A 13,539-nucleotide genomic window follows, 5' to 3' on the forward strand; every position below is an offset into this window, starting at 1 on the left:
AATGTGAAAGAAGAGACAGAAATATTTTAGTTATTTTCTTACTATCTTGTTTTGAAGTTCCAGCAGGGGATTGAAGTTACTCATATACTCATGACTGACCATGAGTCCTCCTCTATGGCCAGGTCATGCTCAACTGACTACAGTTTCAGGTGGGATGCTTAAGGACTGATGAGGGAGGAAGGGATATCCATCTAGCCAACCAAGTTAGCCAAATCAACCCTGGCAATCAGTAGGGTGATAACTGTCACACCAGATTGCCCTCAAATCCATAGATTTTCTGTGAGATTCCTAGCTAAAGTTGCCCAGATTATCCTAGGATCTGAGAGCACATTATCTTGTGTTTTGTCAAGAGTCAGGCCTGGTTCACCTTCTTTGCTTCCCATGGGTAGGAATGTTAAAATGTGCCCCCACTACAGTATTTCTTCAGTGTTGGCATCAGCAGTCAGCTTACCATTCTGTTTATTTCTTTTAGCATCCTATAGTGTTGTCTCTTGAATCATTTCTAGAGTTTGTGTTTCTACTTGGAGCAGAGGTCCCCCAACCCCATTTCTGTGGGTAGCATATCTCTTAATACAATTGAGGACTTTCTATATTTAATTACCTTTCTATAGTTATTTTATGATATTTTAATATAGAATGTGGTAGAAATGTACTTTATCTTTATATGTACAGCATAATTTATTAGATGGTACTTTTTCCAGTGACTTTTAGTATATCTTTGCCATTTATCTAGTATCAAAATGAGTTACTATTTTATTTCTGTAACAAATGCCCAAGGAAAACAATAAAGTTATACTTTGTTTCAGCGTTTCAGAGCGTTCACCTCCTGGCCAGCTGGTCCTACTGATTCTGTTCTGTTTAGAGGGACAGCATCATGGCAAGAGGATGTGGTAGAGCACAGCTGCTCACCTCATGCAGCCAGAGAGCCAAAAAAGACAGAGATCCACAGAAAAGACATAGATCTCAAGGACACATACACAGGGCCTCACTTGGTCCACCTCTGAAATTTCCTGTTATCCCTGAAAACATCACCAAGATATGATGTATCAATAGATAAGCCATTGACTAGGTCAGATTTTTCACGTCCCATCAGGTTGCAAGGATTGGATCTAATAGGCAAACACCAAGCCTTCAAAAATGAACATTTTCTGGGGGTACCTTATATCCAAATTTTACTATCACATATACATATTTTTCTTTCCAGACTTTCCATTGACGATTTTTTTACTTCTGTGGCAATAGTAAGCTTTGTATTTATTACATTATGTATATTACATAGATTATATTTGTATATTATAATATGTGGTATATTATAGTACTATATTAATATTATATAATATATAATTCTCCCATATTTAATGTTTGGTTGTATTTCAGAAACTTTCAATCTTATTTTTCTTCTTCAGTGGTATTTTTATCTATTCTTATACATTTATTTTTCTATGTATAATTTGAAAATGTTTGCCAAATTCCTTAAAGTGTTTTTCTCATGACTTTCATAGAAAATGTGTCTGATTGACTCATCAATGAGAAGGTTCTCCATCTCTAACACTGCATCTTTCAATGTTTTAATTTCTGTGGTTAATTGCCCCATTTTGCCTTGATTTTCTTTCAGTGTCTTGCATTAACCTTTAAAACATTTTCTCCATGCAGATCTTTTACTTGTTTGTGTGAAATGTAATTTTAAGTATTTTATACTTTTGATGTTGTAAATGATCTTTTAAAAATTAATGACTTGTTTCTTTCTTGGCTTTAAGGCCTCCTTCAACAGAATCCAAGATTGTGCTAATACAGTCAGTACAAGATCATCGCTTTGCCCAACTCCATGCCTCTGTCAGCAGGAGTGGAGAAGAACCTCTCAAACTTGGAATAAGACCACGCCTCAGCAGGGCTCCATTAGCAAAAGACAGCAGAGTACAGGGACACCCAGAATGAGACCACCCAAGTCATCTTGTCTCTATCAGCCTGCGCCAAATGGAAGATTCTGAGCAAAACATCTTCCTTAGTTTTCCTTCCTTCATCCTATATTTTTATCAACACCCTTGCTCTTCTTCCTTGTTCTTTCTGGACTTCTGAAGGAGCCCAAGATTCTCAGCTCATTATTTATTGTCAGAACTTTAATTTCACTGTATCACCCTTTCTGACCAATCAGTCTCTATTTCCCTAACTCCTGAAACTGTTGTACTTAATGGACTCAAGCTGAGTTTTCATGTTCTGTTGTAGTGACCCCTCTGTCCTGTGCCACTGCAAATCATCTAGCTGCTCCTAGTAAGAACTGTGCAGCCAGTGGAGTCCTGACAAGTGGTTAGCAGTCAGTTTTTTAAAGAGAGGCATGAGGTGGATGGTGATGATGTTCGAAACACACCTCAGCAGTTGCAGCTACTAACTCTACTGATTTGAGTTGGAAACTGGTGCTCACAGTCAGGCTCCCAAGCCAGCTCCAGCCAGCCATGTCTTGAAAGCACCATCAGAGGTCTTTATTTTCTCTAGACTCAGTCAGTGGCACTGGACCTTACCTTCCTTTTGCTACTCCAGCCCTGGTCCTTCCCTGTTTCTTGACTGTTCCTTTCCTTGAATCCCATTTTGATCAGATTATCCCACTCATAATAATTGTTTATTACAGGCACATCTTTTCTAGTGATTTTTATATAAATGGAAAACAGTGACTCCCTGAGACATTGCCATTTTCTTTATGATTCCTACCCGACACTTAATGATTTAAATGTTCTCATGGACAATGCTTCCAACACCTTGGACTTTGAACTTCTTGACATTTGTCCCCTGTGACAACACGTCATCATTCGCAGTCACTCATTCTCACAGACATTTCATAGGCCTTGTTGCTGCTTATAAATGACCCTTAATTTCATATACTGTTTGTGCCTCACTCCTGAACCCTGCCTATAAATCAGCATTCAGTTTTTGTGTGTCTTTTGTCACTCCATGTGTGACAGGGCTTTGAGTTCTACAGACATCCTGGCTGTAATTTACATTATCTGGGACCATCTCTTCTCTGAGCTCTGATTTTAAGTACCCAACAGCCCACATGACTGCTGAGCAGATACCGATTTCCTGCCACAGTTGTCTCCATTTACTTTTCCACATTTGTTAAAGGTATGCCACCCTTCCCATTCCTTAGCCAAAACCCCTCTGCACTTAATCTGAGGTGTCTGTCGGTCTCCCTTCACTTTTAATATGCAAAAATTATTTTGTTATGCTCTTGAAAATTATCTTTTCATACCACCAGCACTATTTCCCTTCCTTCCTCCTCCCCTATCTCCAGCCCCCACTCTAGCTCTTGCTCGTGTGTATGTGTCCTTCATCTGTTACTAAGATTATTGCAGAAACCTCCTAACTAGTCTCCGCTTTGTCCTTATTTTCCCATAAACACAGTAGCTAGAGCCATCATTTTAAAAGGGTCAACTGATAACATTCCTTTGCTGAAATCTTTTCAGTGGCCTTCTGTTTTAATGATAGTCACAGGGAATTCCAAGCACAATTCCAAGCTTTCTGCTTTCCCACCTCTTCACCTTCTCTTCCCTGTTCTCCTGCTACGTATTGCATCCACAGTCTAGCCTTCCATGAGTTTCTAGAACACTGTGGCTATGCTCCTGTCTTGTGACATTTGCATTGGAGACTTTGTTTGTGTTGTTCACTTGGACATCTTAAGGTTTCATGCCCTTATCTCCAGTTAACCCAATTCCCTTTAACTTTTTTCCATAGCTGCACAATCTAATTTTATTTAGTTATTGTTTTTTTTTTTTTTTTTTCAAGACAGGGTTTCTCTGTGTAGCTTTGCGCCTTTCCTGGAACTCACTTGGTAGCCCAGGCTGGCCTCGAACTCACAGAGATCCGCCTGGCTCTGCCTCCCGCGTGCTGGGATTAAAGGCGTGCGCCACCACCACCTGGCAGTTATTGTTTATTTTTAAGACAGGATCTCACTATGATGTAGCTCTGCCTAGTCTTACGCACAAAATCATCCTGCCTCAGCCTCCTCAGCACTGAGATCTGAGTTCATACCATCACTCCTGGCCCAGTCTAAATCATAATGCGCTTGCTTATTCCTGGATACTTCTTGCCCCTCTTTGCCACTCTACTTTCCCTTATGTGCCCTTACATGTCCATATGTTATGCTGATCAACTTGTTCATCTTGATTCTTGTCACTGAAATGTCAGCATCCTAAGAGCAAGAAAGTGCAGCTTTTTATTCAGTCCTGTGATGTTTCCAGTCTCACAGACACATCTGGAAAATAGATGTCACAGTTTTGCTCATCTTCATGAGTGCATAAGTAAAAGTGTGTTCTGAGATTGTTATATAAAACACATTTGGTTAGCAGTAATTGAGCTGAAATAGTTACCTTTTAAGTTTTATTTTTCATATGGTTTGTAGTTTGGTGGAATTTCCTACTAAGTAATGATATCTATGAATAATGATAATTTTCCTCATCTATAACTGAAAATTCTTGTTTTGCTTATGATTGAATATGGCTTAGAAGCTCTAGAAAGTTATTATATATGTAAATAGGCATTATCACCCTGTTAATGTAGAAAGGAATGCTTCTGATGTTATAACACAAAAAATATTTGTTGGTTTGGGTAGATAGGATTTATTAAGATTTTTTTGTGCTTCACCATGAATCTCTAAATTTTTAATAATTTACCAATGGCAACTTGTAAATCATGTTTAAGTGTTAAGATTTTATTTCATCATGAATATTGTGTCTTCTGGGTCTGAGATGATTTTTCCCATTAATATGTCAGTGTGGTAAATGCAGTTATAGATTTTCTAAATAAATGATCTTTTCCATTTCTAGAATAAAACTAACCCGTTCCTTGTGTGTGATTGGTTTGTGTAGTGCTGGATATCACTATAATTGTTATCACTTGCCTCTTTTCTATTAGGAAGGTCATTTCTATATTGTAAGATTAGTCTTGAGCTTCCTAAAATTGTTATCCTTTGAAATTTTGAATTAACTGAATAATATCTTTAAATATTATTTAGAAAGGTTTTAATAACATAAGAGACCTTTATTTTAAATGTACAGTAGAAATTTCAGTAAAGCTAATTGGAAACTGTACTTAGAAGATTTTACGTTGTCACTTCTGGCTCCTTTTTAATATAATAAAACTGTGGCGTTAGTCATTCTTGGATCAAATCTGGAAAGCTATAAAGTAACAAGTTTACATTAATTTGGACATGTTGTCAACTTTTTGAATTTACCAGTTTGCAGCTATTGGTCACATTTTGTCATCTGTTCAGTAGCCAGCGACCCACTGTTACAGCTTTTCTTGTTGGTGAGCTGTTACCTTGCAATCCTTTTCTCCAGGCCTTAAAGGACTCCTCATTCCTCAGCCATGTTCCTTGGTCTATGGTAACTTTATTGGTACTTCTGAGTGTTGTCATTACTCTGTGCTTCTGTTATTTCCTGTTCTTTACAGGCTTTGAATTCATTCTATTCCTTATAGACAGTCTTCCATGGATCACACATAGTTACATAGTTAGCTAATTTTGACATACTATTATATTTTATATTATAATGTCCCTTCTAAATACTTTTATTTAACTTTTCCATACAATGTATTTAGTCATATTCTTTGCCCTCTCCTAACTCCTACCATATACTTCCTATACATTTAATTTCATTCTCTCTCTCTCTCTCTTTCTCTCTCTCAACCTAGAATATGATCTTAAATATGTATGCTCAAGAAGTACATGCGTTTCCTCATTTGAAGGTACAAAGTTTTATATGTATATAATACAGCTTTATTCTTATATATCATTCTTATCTATGACATAGACCCCAATGCACGATCAAGCCAGACAAAATCCCATTATGGAGGAAGGGAGGTAAGCAATGCTGAGAGTAGGCCAGAGTACGAACAGGATGAACTTGTGACATGAAATAGGAAGAATTTTCCCATGTTCTCACCAATATGTGTTATCATTACCTGTAGGATAGATGAAAATATTTGCCGTTACTGTTTCATAGTATTTTATTTACAAGTGAGTTGAGATTCTTCAACATATCATAGAGAATTTGGAGTCCATACTTGTTTATTTCTTTAGGAGGTGGGGTGGGAGGGCATATGCTACTCTGTGCCTCCTGGAGGTCAAAGGAGGAAGTTAATTCTCTATTTCCACCATATGGATCCTTGGGGTCAAACTCAGATCTTAGGCTTGGCAGCAAGTCTCCTTAACTGCTGAACCATTTCACTGGCCAGGTTCTCATTTTTTAACAGTGTGTGTGTGTGTAAGCCAGAAGTCAATATTTAGAGTCTCTGATTGCTGTCCATTTTATCTTTTGAGACATGTTCTCTCAATAACCTGGTGATAACCCATTACCTAGATTGACTAGTGAGTAAGCTCCAAAATCCTCTTGTCCACTCCACATCCCCCTCTAACACAAGGTTACAGATGTGCCCAACAATACTAGACTTTGGTGTGGGAGCTGAGTATCTGAATTCATACGTGCTCAGCAAGCACTTTACCCACTGAGGCTTTTCTGCAGTTCCCAGAGTTTTCCTTTAATAAATTATCTGTGTTGTTTATTTCCTTATGAATTTAATTAATATTCTCACTCCCCCTAGACAGGATTGCTGTGTGTAGCCTTTGCTGTCCTGGAAATCACTTTGTAGACTAGGCTGGCCTTAAACTCATAGAGATCCATCTGCCTCTGCCTCCCAAGTGCTGGGATTAAAGGCATGTGCTACTACCACCTGGCTTTAGTAAGTTTTCTTTATTGAATAATGGCATGAAGTTTCTGTCTTCCAGGTAATTTCATAAATAATGTGGACAGTTGCATTTGTTTTTACATTGGTTTATGATAAGATTTAACATAATTGTATAAAATTTTTATTTTGTCATAATTTTTCATTTCACTGATTTTTAATATTTTCATAAGACATTCTCATCATAGGTTACTACCAAAATTTTCTTCTAGAATTTTTGTGATTTTTATATATTATATTTTTTAGATTTATTAAGATAAGTAAGATATATTACATTTATCTTAGATTTATTTGTTATAATAATTGGTATAAAATGTTACAATCCATCTATTTTCTCTAATGGATAAGAAATGGTTCATTTTCCCAGTATATGCAGATCTGAGAAAACCTATAATAAATGCAGAGAAAACATACTCCTAAACTTCCCACAGTGTATTATCTCTAATTAGTTACAGTTATGATGGTGTATTTTCTATGCTACCAATTTTAAAAGCTCATATCCTATTTTTTTTTAAAGTTGAACATTTTTATTTTGGCTGAGAGTTTTACATTTTCTCATTTGTGCCAACTCACTTTTATTTTATTTTGCAATACAATTCAGTTCTACATATCAGCCACGGATTCCCTTGTTCTCCCCCGTCCCGTCCCCCTCACCTTCCCCCAAGCCCACCCCCCATTCATATCCTATTTCTTATTTTTAAAAGCTTTTGTAGAGCAAAGGATACGGTCAACAAGGCAAAGCGACAGCCTACAGAATGGGAAAAGATCTTCACCAACCCCACATCTGACAGAGGACTGATATCCAGAATATATAGGGAACTCAAGAAATTAGACATCAAAATGCCCAACAGTCCAATTAAGAAATGGGCTATAGAACTAAACAGAGAATTCTCAACAGAGGAAACTCAAATGGCTGAAAGACATTTAAGGAACTGCTCAACATCCCTAATCATCAGGGAAATGCAAATCAAAACAACTCTGAGATACCACCTTACGCCTGTCAGAATGGCTAAGATCAAAAACACTGAAGACACCTTATGCTGGAGAGGATGTGGAGCTAGGGGAACTCTCCTCCACTGCTGGTGGGAATGCAAGCTTGTACAACCACTTTGGAAATCAATATGGCGCTTTCTTAGAAAATTGGGAATCAATCTCCCCCAAGATCCAGCTATACCACTCTTGGGCATATACCCAAGAAATGCTCAACCACACCATAAGAGCACTTGTTCAGTTATGTTCATATCAGCATTGTTTGTAATAGCCAGAACATGGAAACAACCCAGATGCCCTTCAACTGAAGAATGGATAAACAAAATGTGGTACATATACACAATGGAATACTACTCAGCAGAGAAAAACAATGGCATCATGAGGTTTGCAGACAAATGGATGGATCTAGAAAAAATCATCCTGAGTGAGGTAACCCAGACTCAGAAAGACAAACATGGTATGTACTCACTCATAGCAGGATACTAGACATGAAACAAGGATGACTTGTCTGCTACTCACATCACCAGGGAGGCTACCTGGAAAACAGGACCCCAAGAAAGACACAGGGATCACCCAATGACAGAGAAATGGAATGAGATCTACATGAACAGCCTGGACATGAGTGGGGGTAATGAAAGGCGAGGGTTGAGGGAAAGAGAGCTTGGGGGAGCGGGAGATCCCAGCTGGATCAACAACAGAGAGGGAGAACAAGGAATAGGAGACCATGGTAAATGAAGACCACATGAGAACAGGAAGAAGCAAAGTGCTAGAGAGGCCCACAGAAATCCACAAAGATACCCACACAACAGACTGCTGGCAGAGGTCGAGAGACAGCCTGAACTGACCTACTCTGGTGATGGGATGGCCAAACACCCTAATTGTTGTGCTAGAAACCCCATCCAACTACTGAGGGATCTGGATGCAGAGATCCATGACTAGGCCCCGGGTGGATCTCTGGGAGTCCAATTAACGAGAATGAGGAGGGTTTATATGAGCGAGAGTTGTTGAGACCAAGGTTGGATAAAGCACAGGGACAAATGGCCAAATGAATGGAAACACATGAACTATGAACCAATGGCTGAGGGGTCCCCACTGGATCAGGCCCTCTGAATGGATGAGACAGTTGATTGGCTTGATCTGTTTGGGAGGCACCCAGGCAGTGGGACCAGATCTTGTGCTCATTGCATGAGTTGGCTGTTTGAAACCTGGGGCCTATGCAGGATTGTTTGGCTCGGCCTGGGAGGAGGGGACTAGACCTACCTGGACTGAGTCTACCAGGTTGACCTCAGTCTGTGGGGAAGGCTTTGCCCTGGAGGAGATGGGAATGGGGGGGGGGTGTTGAGGGGAAGGTGAGGGGGACGGGAGGGGGGAGAACAAGGGAATCCGTGGCTGATATGTAGAACTGAATTGTATTGCAAAATAAATTAATAAAAAAAAAAAAAAAAGAAATGAAAGTTAGTAGTTAGACATTACAATAGAAGTTGTAGTCATATTAGATATGTTTTAAAAATTGAGCAGATATATTTTAGACAGGTCATCTTCAAACCCTTCAGAGATCTACAGAATATGGCATTTAAAATGTTTTAATAACTTAGAAAATTTTTCTTTTTTGTTATGATTATGAGACATGTCGGCTCCTGGCAGTACCAATCTACTTCAGAGAAAATATGGGCATTGAAGAAACTGCATATGGAGTTAACTTTCATTGTGGCAAAAGTTAGCCACTGGACAACAAAGTATCCTTGAATCAACTGCTGACAAAATGGACAGACAGGACATGAAACAAAGGACTACTGATTCTTGCCAAAACGAGTGTGGTTATGGCTTTATCAAAAGGCATCTTCTGAGGCCAGGACAATATGGCACCATCCCTGAAGTGGCCTTCGCAATTTGGAAAAGGTACAGTGCCCTTTTCTTCGAAGGCAGCTGAATAGGCAGTGGGCCGATGGCTTCTGATGTGCAATGGAACAGCAGCTGAAACAGTTATTCTTGAAGAGTAACTAAGCTCACGCCTAGCAATAGTAAACTGGCATTTGACAGAGGGATGTGGAGAAGAACGGGATGTTAAGATGAAGCCATATATACACAGCCAAGAATGGACAGCTGAATTAAAAAATCAACAACAATTTCCAGAATTTAAAATCCTGAGTCATGACATGACACTAGTGGAATTCAGGTGTTTCTGGTACATGGACTGCTCTCACCCAATGTGAGGTTGAACTGTCGACCTTGTGTACATCCTACCTCACAAATGAGTCTGTCAGATATGCTAAGCCTATAGGCTGAAGATGATGCCCCAACACTGTGGAGAAACCTCAGGTGACTGTCCAGGCAGCTGGCTGTTTCTGTCAACTCACAAATTTTTTGGAAGTTGCTTGCATGCACTTTCTGTTTTTATTTTTGTTAGCTAATATTATTTCCTTCTTGGGTCTCTGAGGGAGTTGAAGATTAGTTAGTTATAGTTGAAGGTTAGTTAGTTATAGTTGAAGATTAATTAGGATAGAAAGTGAATTAGATACATTTTGGACTTAACAAAATAGGATAGATAATGAAATTATTTTCTCTGAATTTGTCAAATACAAATGGACTAGACATTGTTTAGACATTTATTACTTGTATATATTGTATATAGTCATTGTACTTTTGTATATAATTTTTCTTTTGTTAGTTATAACCTTTTTCTTTTTTTTTCCTTTTTATTAAAATAGAAAAGGGGAAAAAAAAATAAATAAATTTTAAGATTGAAAAAAAAAAAAAAAAAAAAAAAAAAAAAAAAAACAAAAAAAAAAAAAAAAAAACAAAAAACAAAAAAAAAAAAAAAAAAAAAAAAAAATAATTTGCTTCTTAAAGAACCAAAGTATTTAAATGAAGACAATTCAATACTGATTTTGAAATGAATGCCTCTGGATTTGTGAATGTAAGGACAGAGCTTATGTGTAATCCTGTATGCGCCAGCTCTCTGTGTAATCCTGTGTTGACTGTGGATAGTTCCCATGATGTACCAGCTCTCATGATCATAATCCAACATTATTTGCTTTATAATCATTTACTTGGAAAAGCTTGTTTTCTAGCAAATAGTTATTATTAACATAGAGTAAATTTAATTGCAGTTTGTGGATGCAAATTTAATTTAAGAAATAGTGCATCTTGCACTCTTGATGGTAATATTGAGAGAAATACTACAAAGTGGAACATAAAGCCTTGTGTCCTATGTGGTTAAAGATATCATCAGAAGCTGAATGGGGATACTAAAGAGAAGAATTTAAGGATAATGGCTATTATTATTGCTTATTTGAACATCTTCATCCATATAGAGCTCACTATAATTTAATATAATATTTATTACATCGAAAAAGATTAATAGAATTATTTTACATTATGCCAGTTGTTCAGTTAAAGAGTCTGAATTTACTTGACTGTATAAAATAATCTATTTTAATGTGCTTCATCAAATGGCTTAGAATTAAATATTTGGCGCAACCTCTCAGGTGTGTAGAGACTCTCCTGGCTGGCTCTGTAATCTCAGTCAGGAACTTGGCTGTGATCTTGTGATAAGCTGATTCTTGGTGAACCTTCTTTCCCGAGTATACTTTTCCCTATTGCATCCTCTATGTCTTTAATTTCCATGTAGTAATTAATTTAGGTGGATAAGCATGAGCTCAAGCGATTTTCAAGTCAGCAGCCAGTTATAGCCAAAAGTACTTTGGGCTTAGAGTTGGAACCCTGTTGTAGAATATTTTCAGGTGTGTTGCTTTTGTTTACATTGTATTTGTTTAACTCTATGAAGCTGTGTTACTGTGCTTGTCTAAAACACCTGATGGTCTAATAAAGACCTGGCCAATAGCAAGGCAGGAGAAAGGAAAGGTTGGGCTAGCAGGCAGAGAGAATAAACAGAAGGAGTCTGGGAGGAGAAGTAGCCGGAGGAGGAGCAGGAGCAGGAGGAGCAGGAGGAGCAGGAGGAGGAGGAGGAGGAGGAGGAGGAGGAGGAGGAGGAGGAGGAGGAGGAGGACTCCAGAGGCCAGCCACCCAGCTACACAGAAAACCACAGAGTAAGAGTAAGATTTACAGAATTAAGAGAACGAGAAAAGCCTAGAGGCAAAAGGTAGACAGGGTAAGTTAAAGTTAAGAAAAGCTGGTTAGAAACCAAGCCAAGCTTAAGGCCAGGCATTCATAATTAAGAATAAGCCTCTGTGTGTGATTTATTTGGAAGCTGGGTGGCGGGCTACCTAAAAGAAAAAAAGAGTAAAAACATACAACAGCATAGAACCTCAAGTTTCAGTCTAGTGGACACTTCATTAGCAGCTTGAGGCTGATCAAGCCTGTGTGTATGTTTTCTGCACTCCCTTTCTTCACTGATGAGGAGTATATACACAGAAATAAGGTGATTAGACGTGATTGCTAGGGTTTCCAAAGTGGAGGTAGTGAGTAGGAAAACCAGTGCAGTGGTTTCTGGAAGTATTGAGGAGAGTGTGGGTTACACAAAAGCCCAGTGTTGCTTTCTTCCAAAACCAGTTAAATATTTGCTTTTCATATGAAAAGCAATGGAGATCTTGGATGCTTAGAAAAATGTGAATTATCCCATATTAAATATACATAATGATACAAGTAAAATTTCTTTGAATGGTTATAGTGTTAGGTTGTTTTACTCTCCCCAGGGCTAAAATCCACTTTGATGTCCCACCTATTCAAGTAGCTTATTCATTGAAGAGCAGGAATACTAAGTTTCTTATTTCATGACTTACACACTATGAGGTAGATATTTAGTAAATCTTGGATGATTCCATAAACTGGTTTTCAGTTTAAAAATATGTGGTTTATGGGGATGGAGAAATGGCTCAGTGGTAACAGAACCTCCTGTACTTGCAGAAGACCCAGGTTCAATTCTCCACATCTACATGGTGGCTCACAACTGTCCATTATTTTAGTTCCAGGGTATTAGAAGCCCTTTTCTGACCTCTTCAGGCACCAAACAGACATGTGATGCACAGACATTCATACAAACATTCAAAAAGCATGTAGTTTATTAATTGCAAATATTTATCTGAGTTTTTGTCATTTATTCCAAGTACTGTTTAATTCCTTTGTAAAATATCAGTTTCTTTTTATGGAACCATTTTTATTAATCATTAATAATAATAGTACTTATGGGTTAAAAAGTTTACTTTTCTGAATTTCCAGTCTTTTTATTTTCAGTATAGTCTGTAGTACTATGTAAATCACTCCCATGAGAAACTTTCAGTGTAAAAATACTATAGTGAAAACTTGAAGTTAAAGTTACATTCCCTATGCATTATTTCTTATGAAATTTGGGATCATGTGCAAATTATTTTCTCTGACCTTCAGTGTTCTCATGTATAAATTACAAATGATAATACCCATTGAAAGCTTTTATGAGAGTTAAGTAACAAAAGTGTGCAACTATTCAGTTTAGTATTCAGCACGTGGCAAGCATTTGTATTATTATTACTGATCAAATCTGCATCTTTCATTTGCTTTTTGAAAACATCTTCACTTACCAACTTCTGTAAGCTTTGTTCTCACTGAAGTAGAAGTTTTCTTCCCCAAATCCTGCTGTTATAAAGGAGGCCACAGGATCCATCCCTGTGAATGTACCCCCACATCTCAGTGTCACAGATCCTGACTTGCTCTGTGCCAGTGCAGTCGCTAACACCTCAATTCATGACCACACCCCAAGATTCTGTCGTGCATGTTCACAGAAGCTTGGAGACTGGAGTTACGTAAATCTCAGTTTACTTTACCTTGGTAGCAAAGCTCTCGCCATTTTATATTATCCCTATCTCTGTTTCTCTTTGTGTGAGA

At 37.9% G+C, this 13,539-nt stretch overlaps 1 protein-coding gene across 12 annotated transcripts in view; it reads left to right on the forward strand.

Moving 5' to 3' along the window:
• Positions 1-13,539, forward strand: part of Spag16 (sperm associated antigen 16) — an 830,413-nt gene that overhangs the window by 88,665 nt on the left and 728,209 nt on the right. The window contains exon 11 of one of the 12 annotated variants that reach the window (XR_008220862.1): positions 7,434-7,883. The exons of 8 other annotated variants lie outside the window; for them this stretch is intronic. Coding sequence is in view for 2 of the 4 variants with exons in the window: in XM_052749775.1 (XP_052605735.1) it covers positions 1,758-1,988 (231 nt within the window). In the remaining 2 variants the exon portion in view is untranslated. Of the gene's footprint in view, positions 1-1,757; positions 5,191-7,433; positions 7,884-13,539 lie in introns of those variants that run through there. 3 more of the 12 variants (XR_008220860.1, XM_052749775.1, XM_052749777.1) reach the window with 3 other exon arrangements.

This window comes from Peromyscus californicus, unplaced genomic scaffold (assembly GCF_007827085.1).
Source record: "Peromyscus californicus insignis strain IS unplaced genomic scaffold, ASM782708v3 Scaffold_21__1_contigs__length_65335640, whole genome shotgun sequence".
Classification (NCBI taxonomy): Eukaryota; Metazoa; Chordata; class Mammalia; order Rodentia; family Cricetidae; genus Peromyscus; species Peromyscus californicus.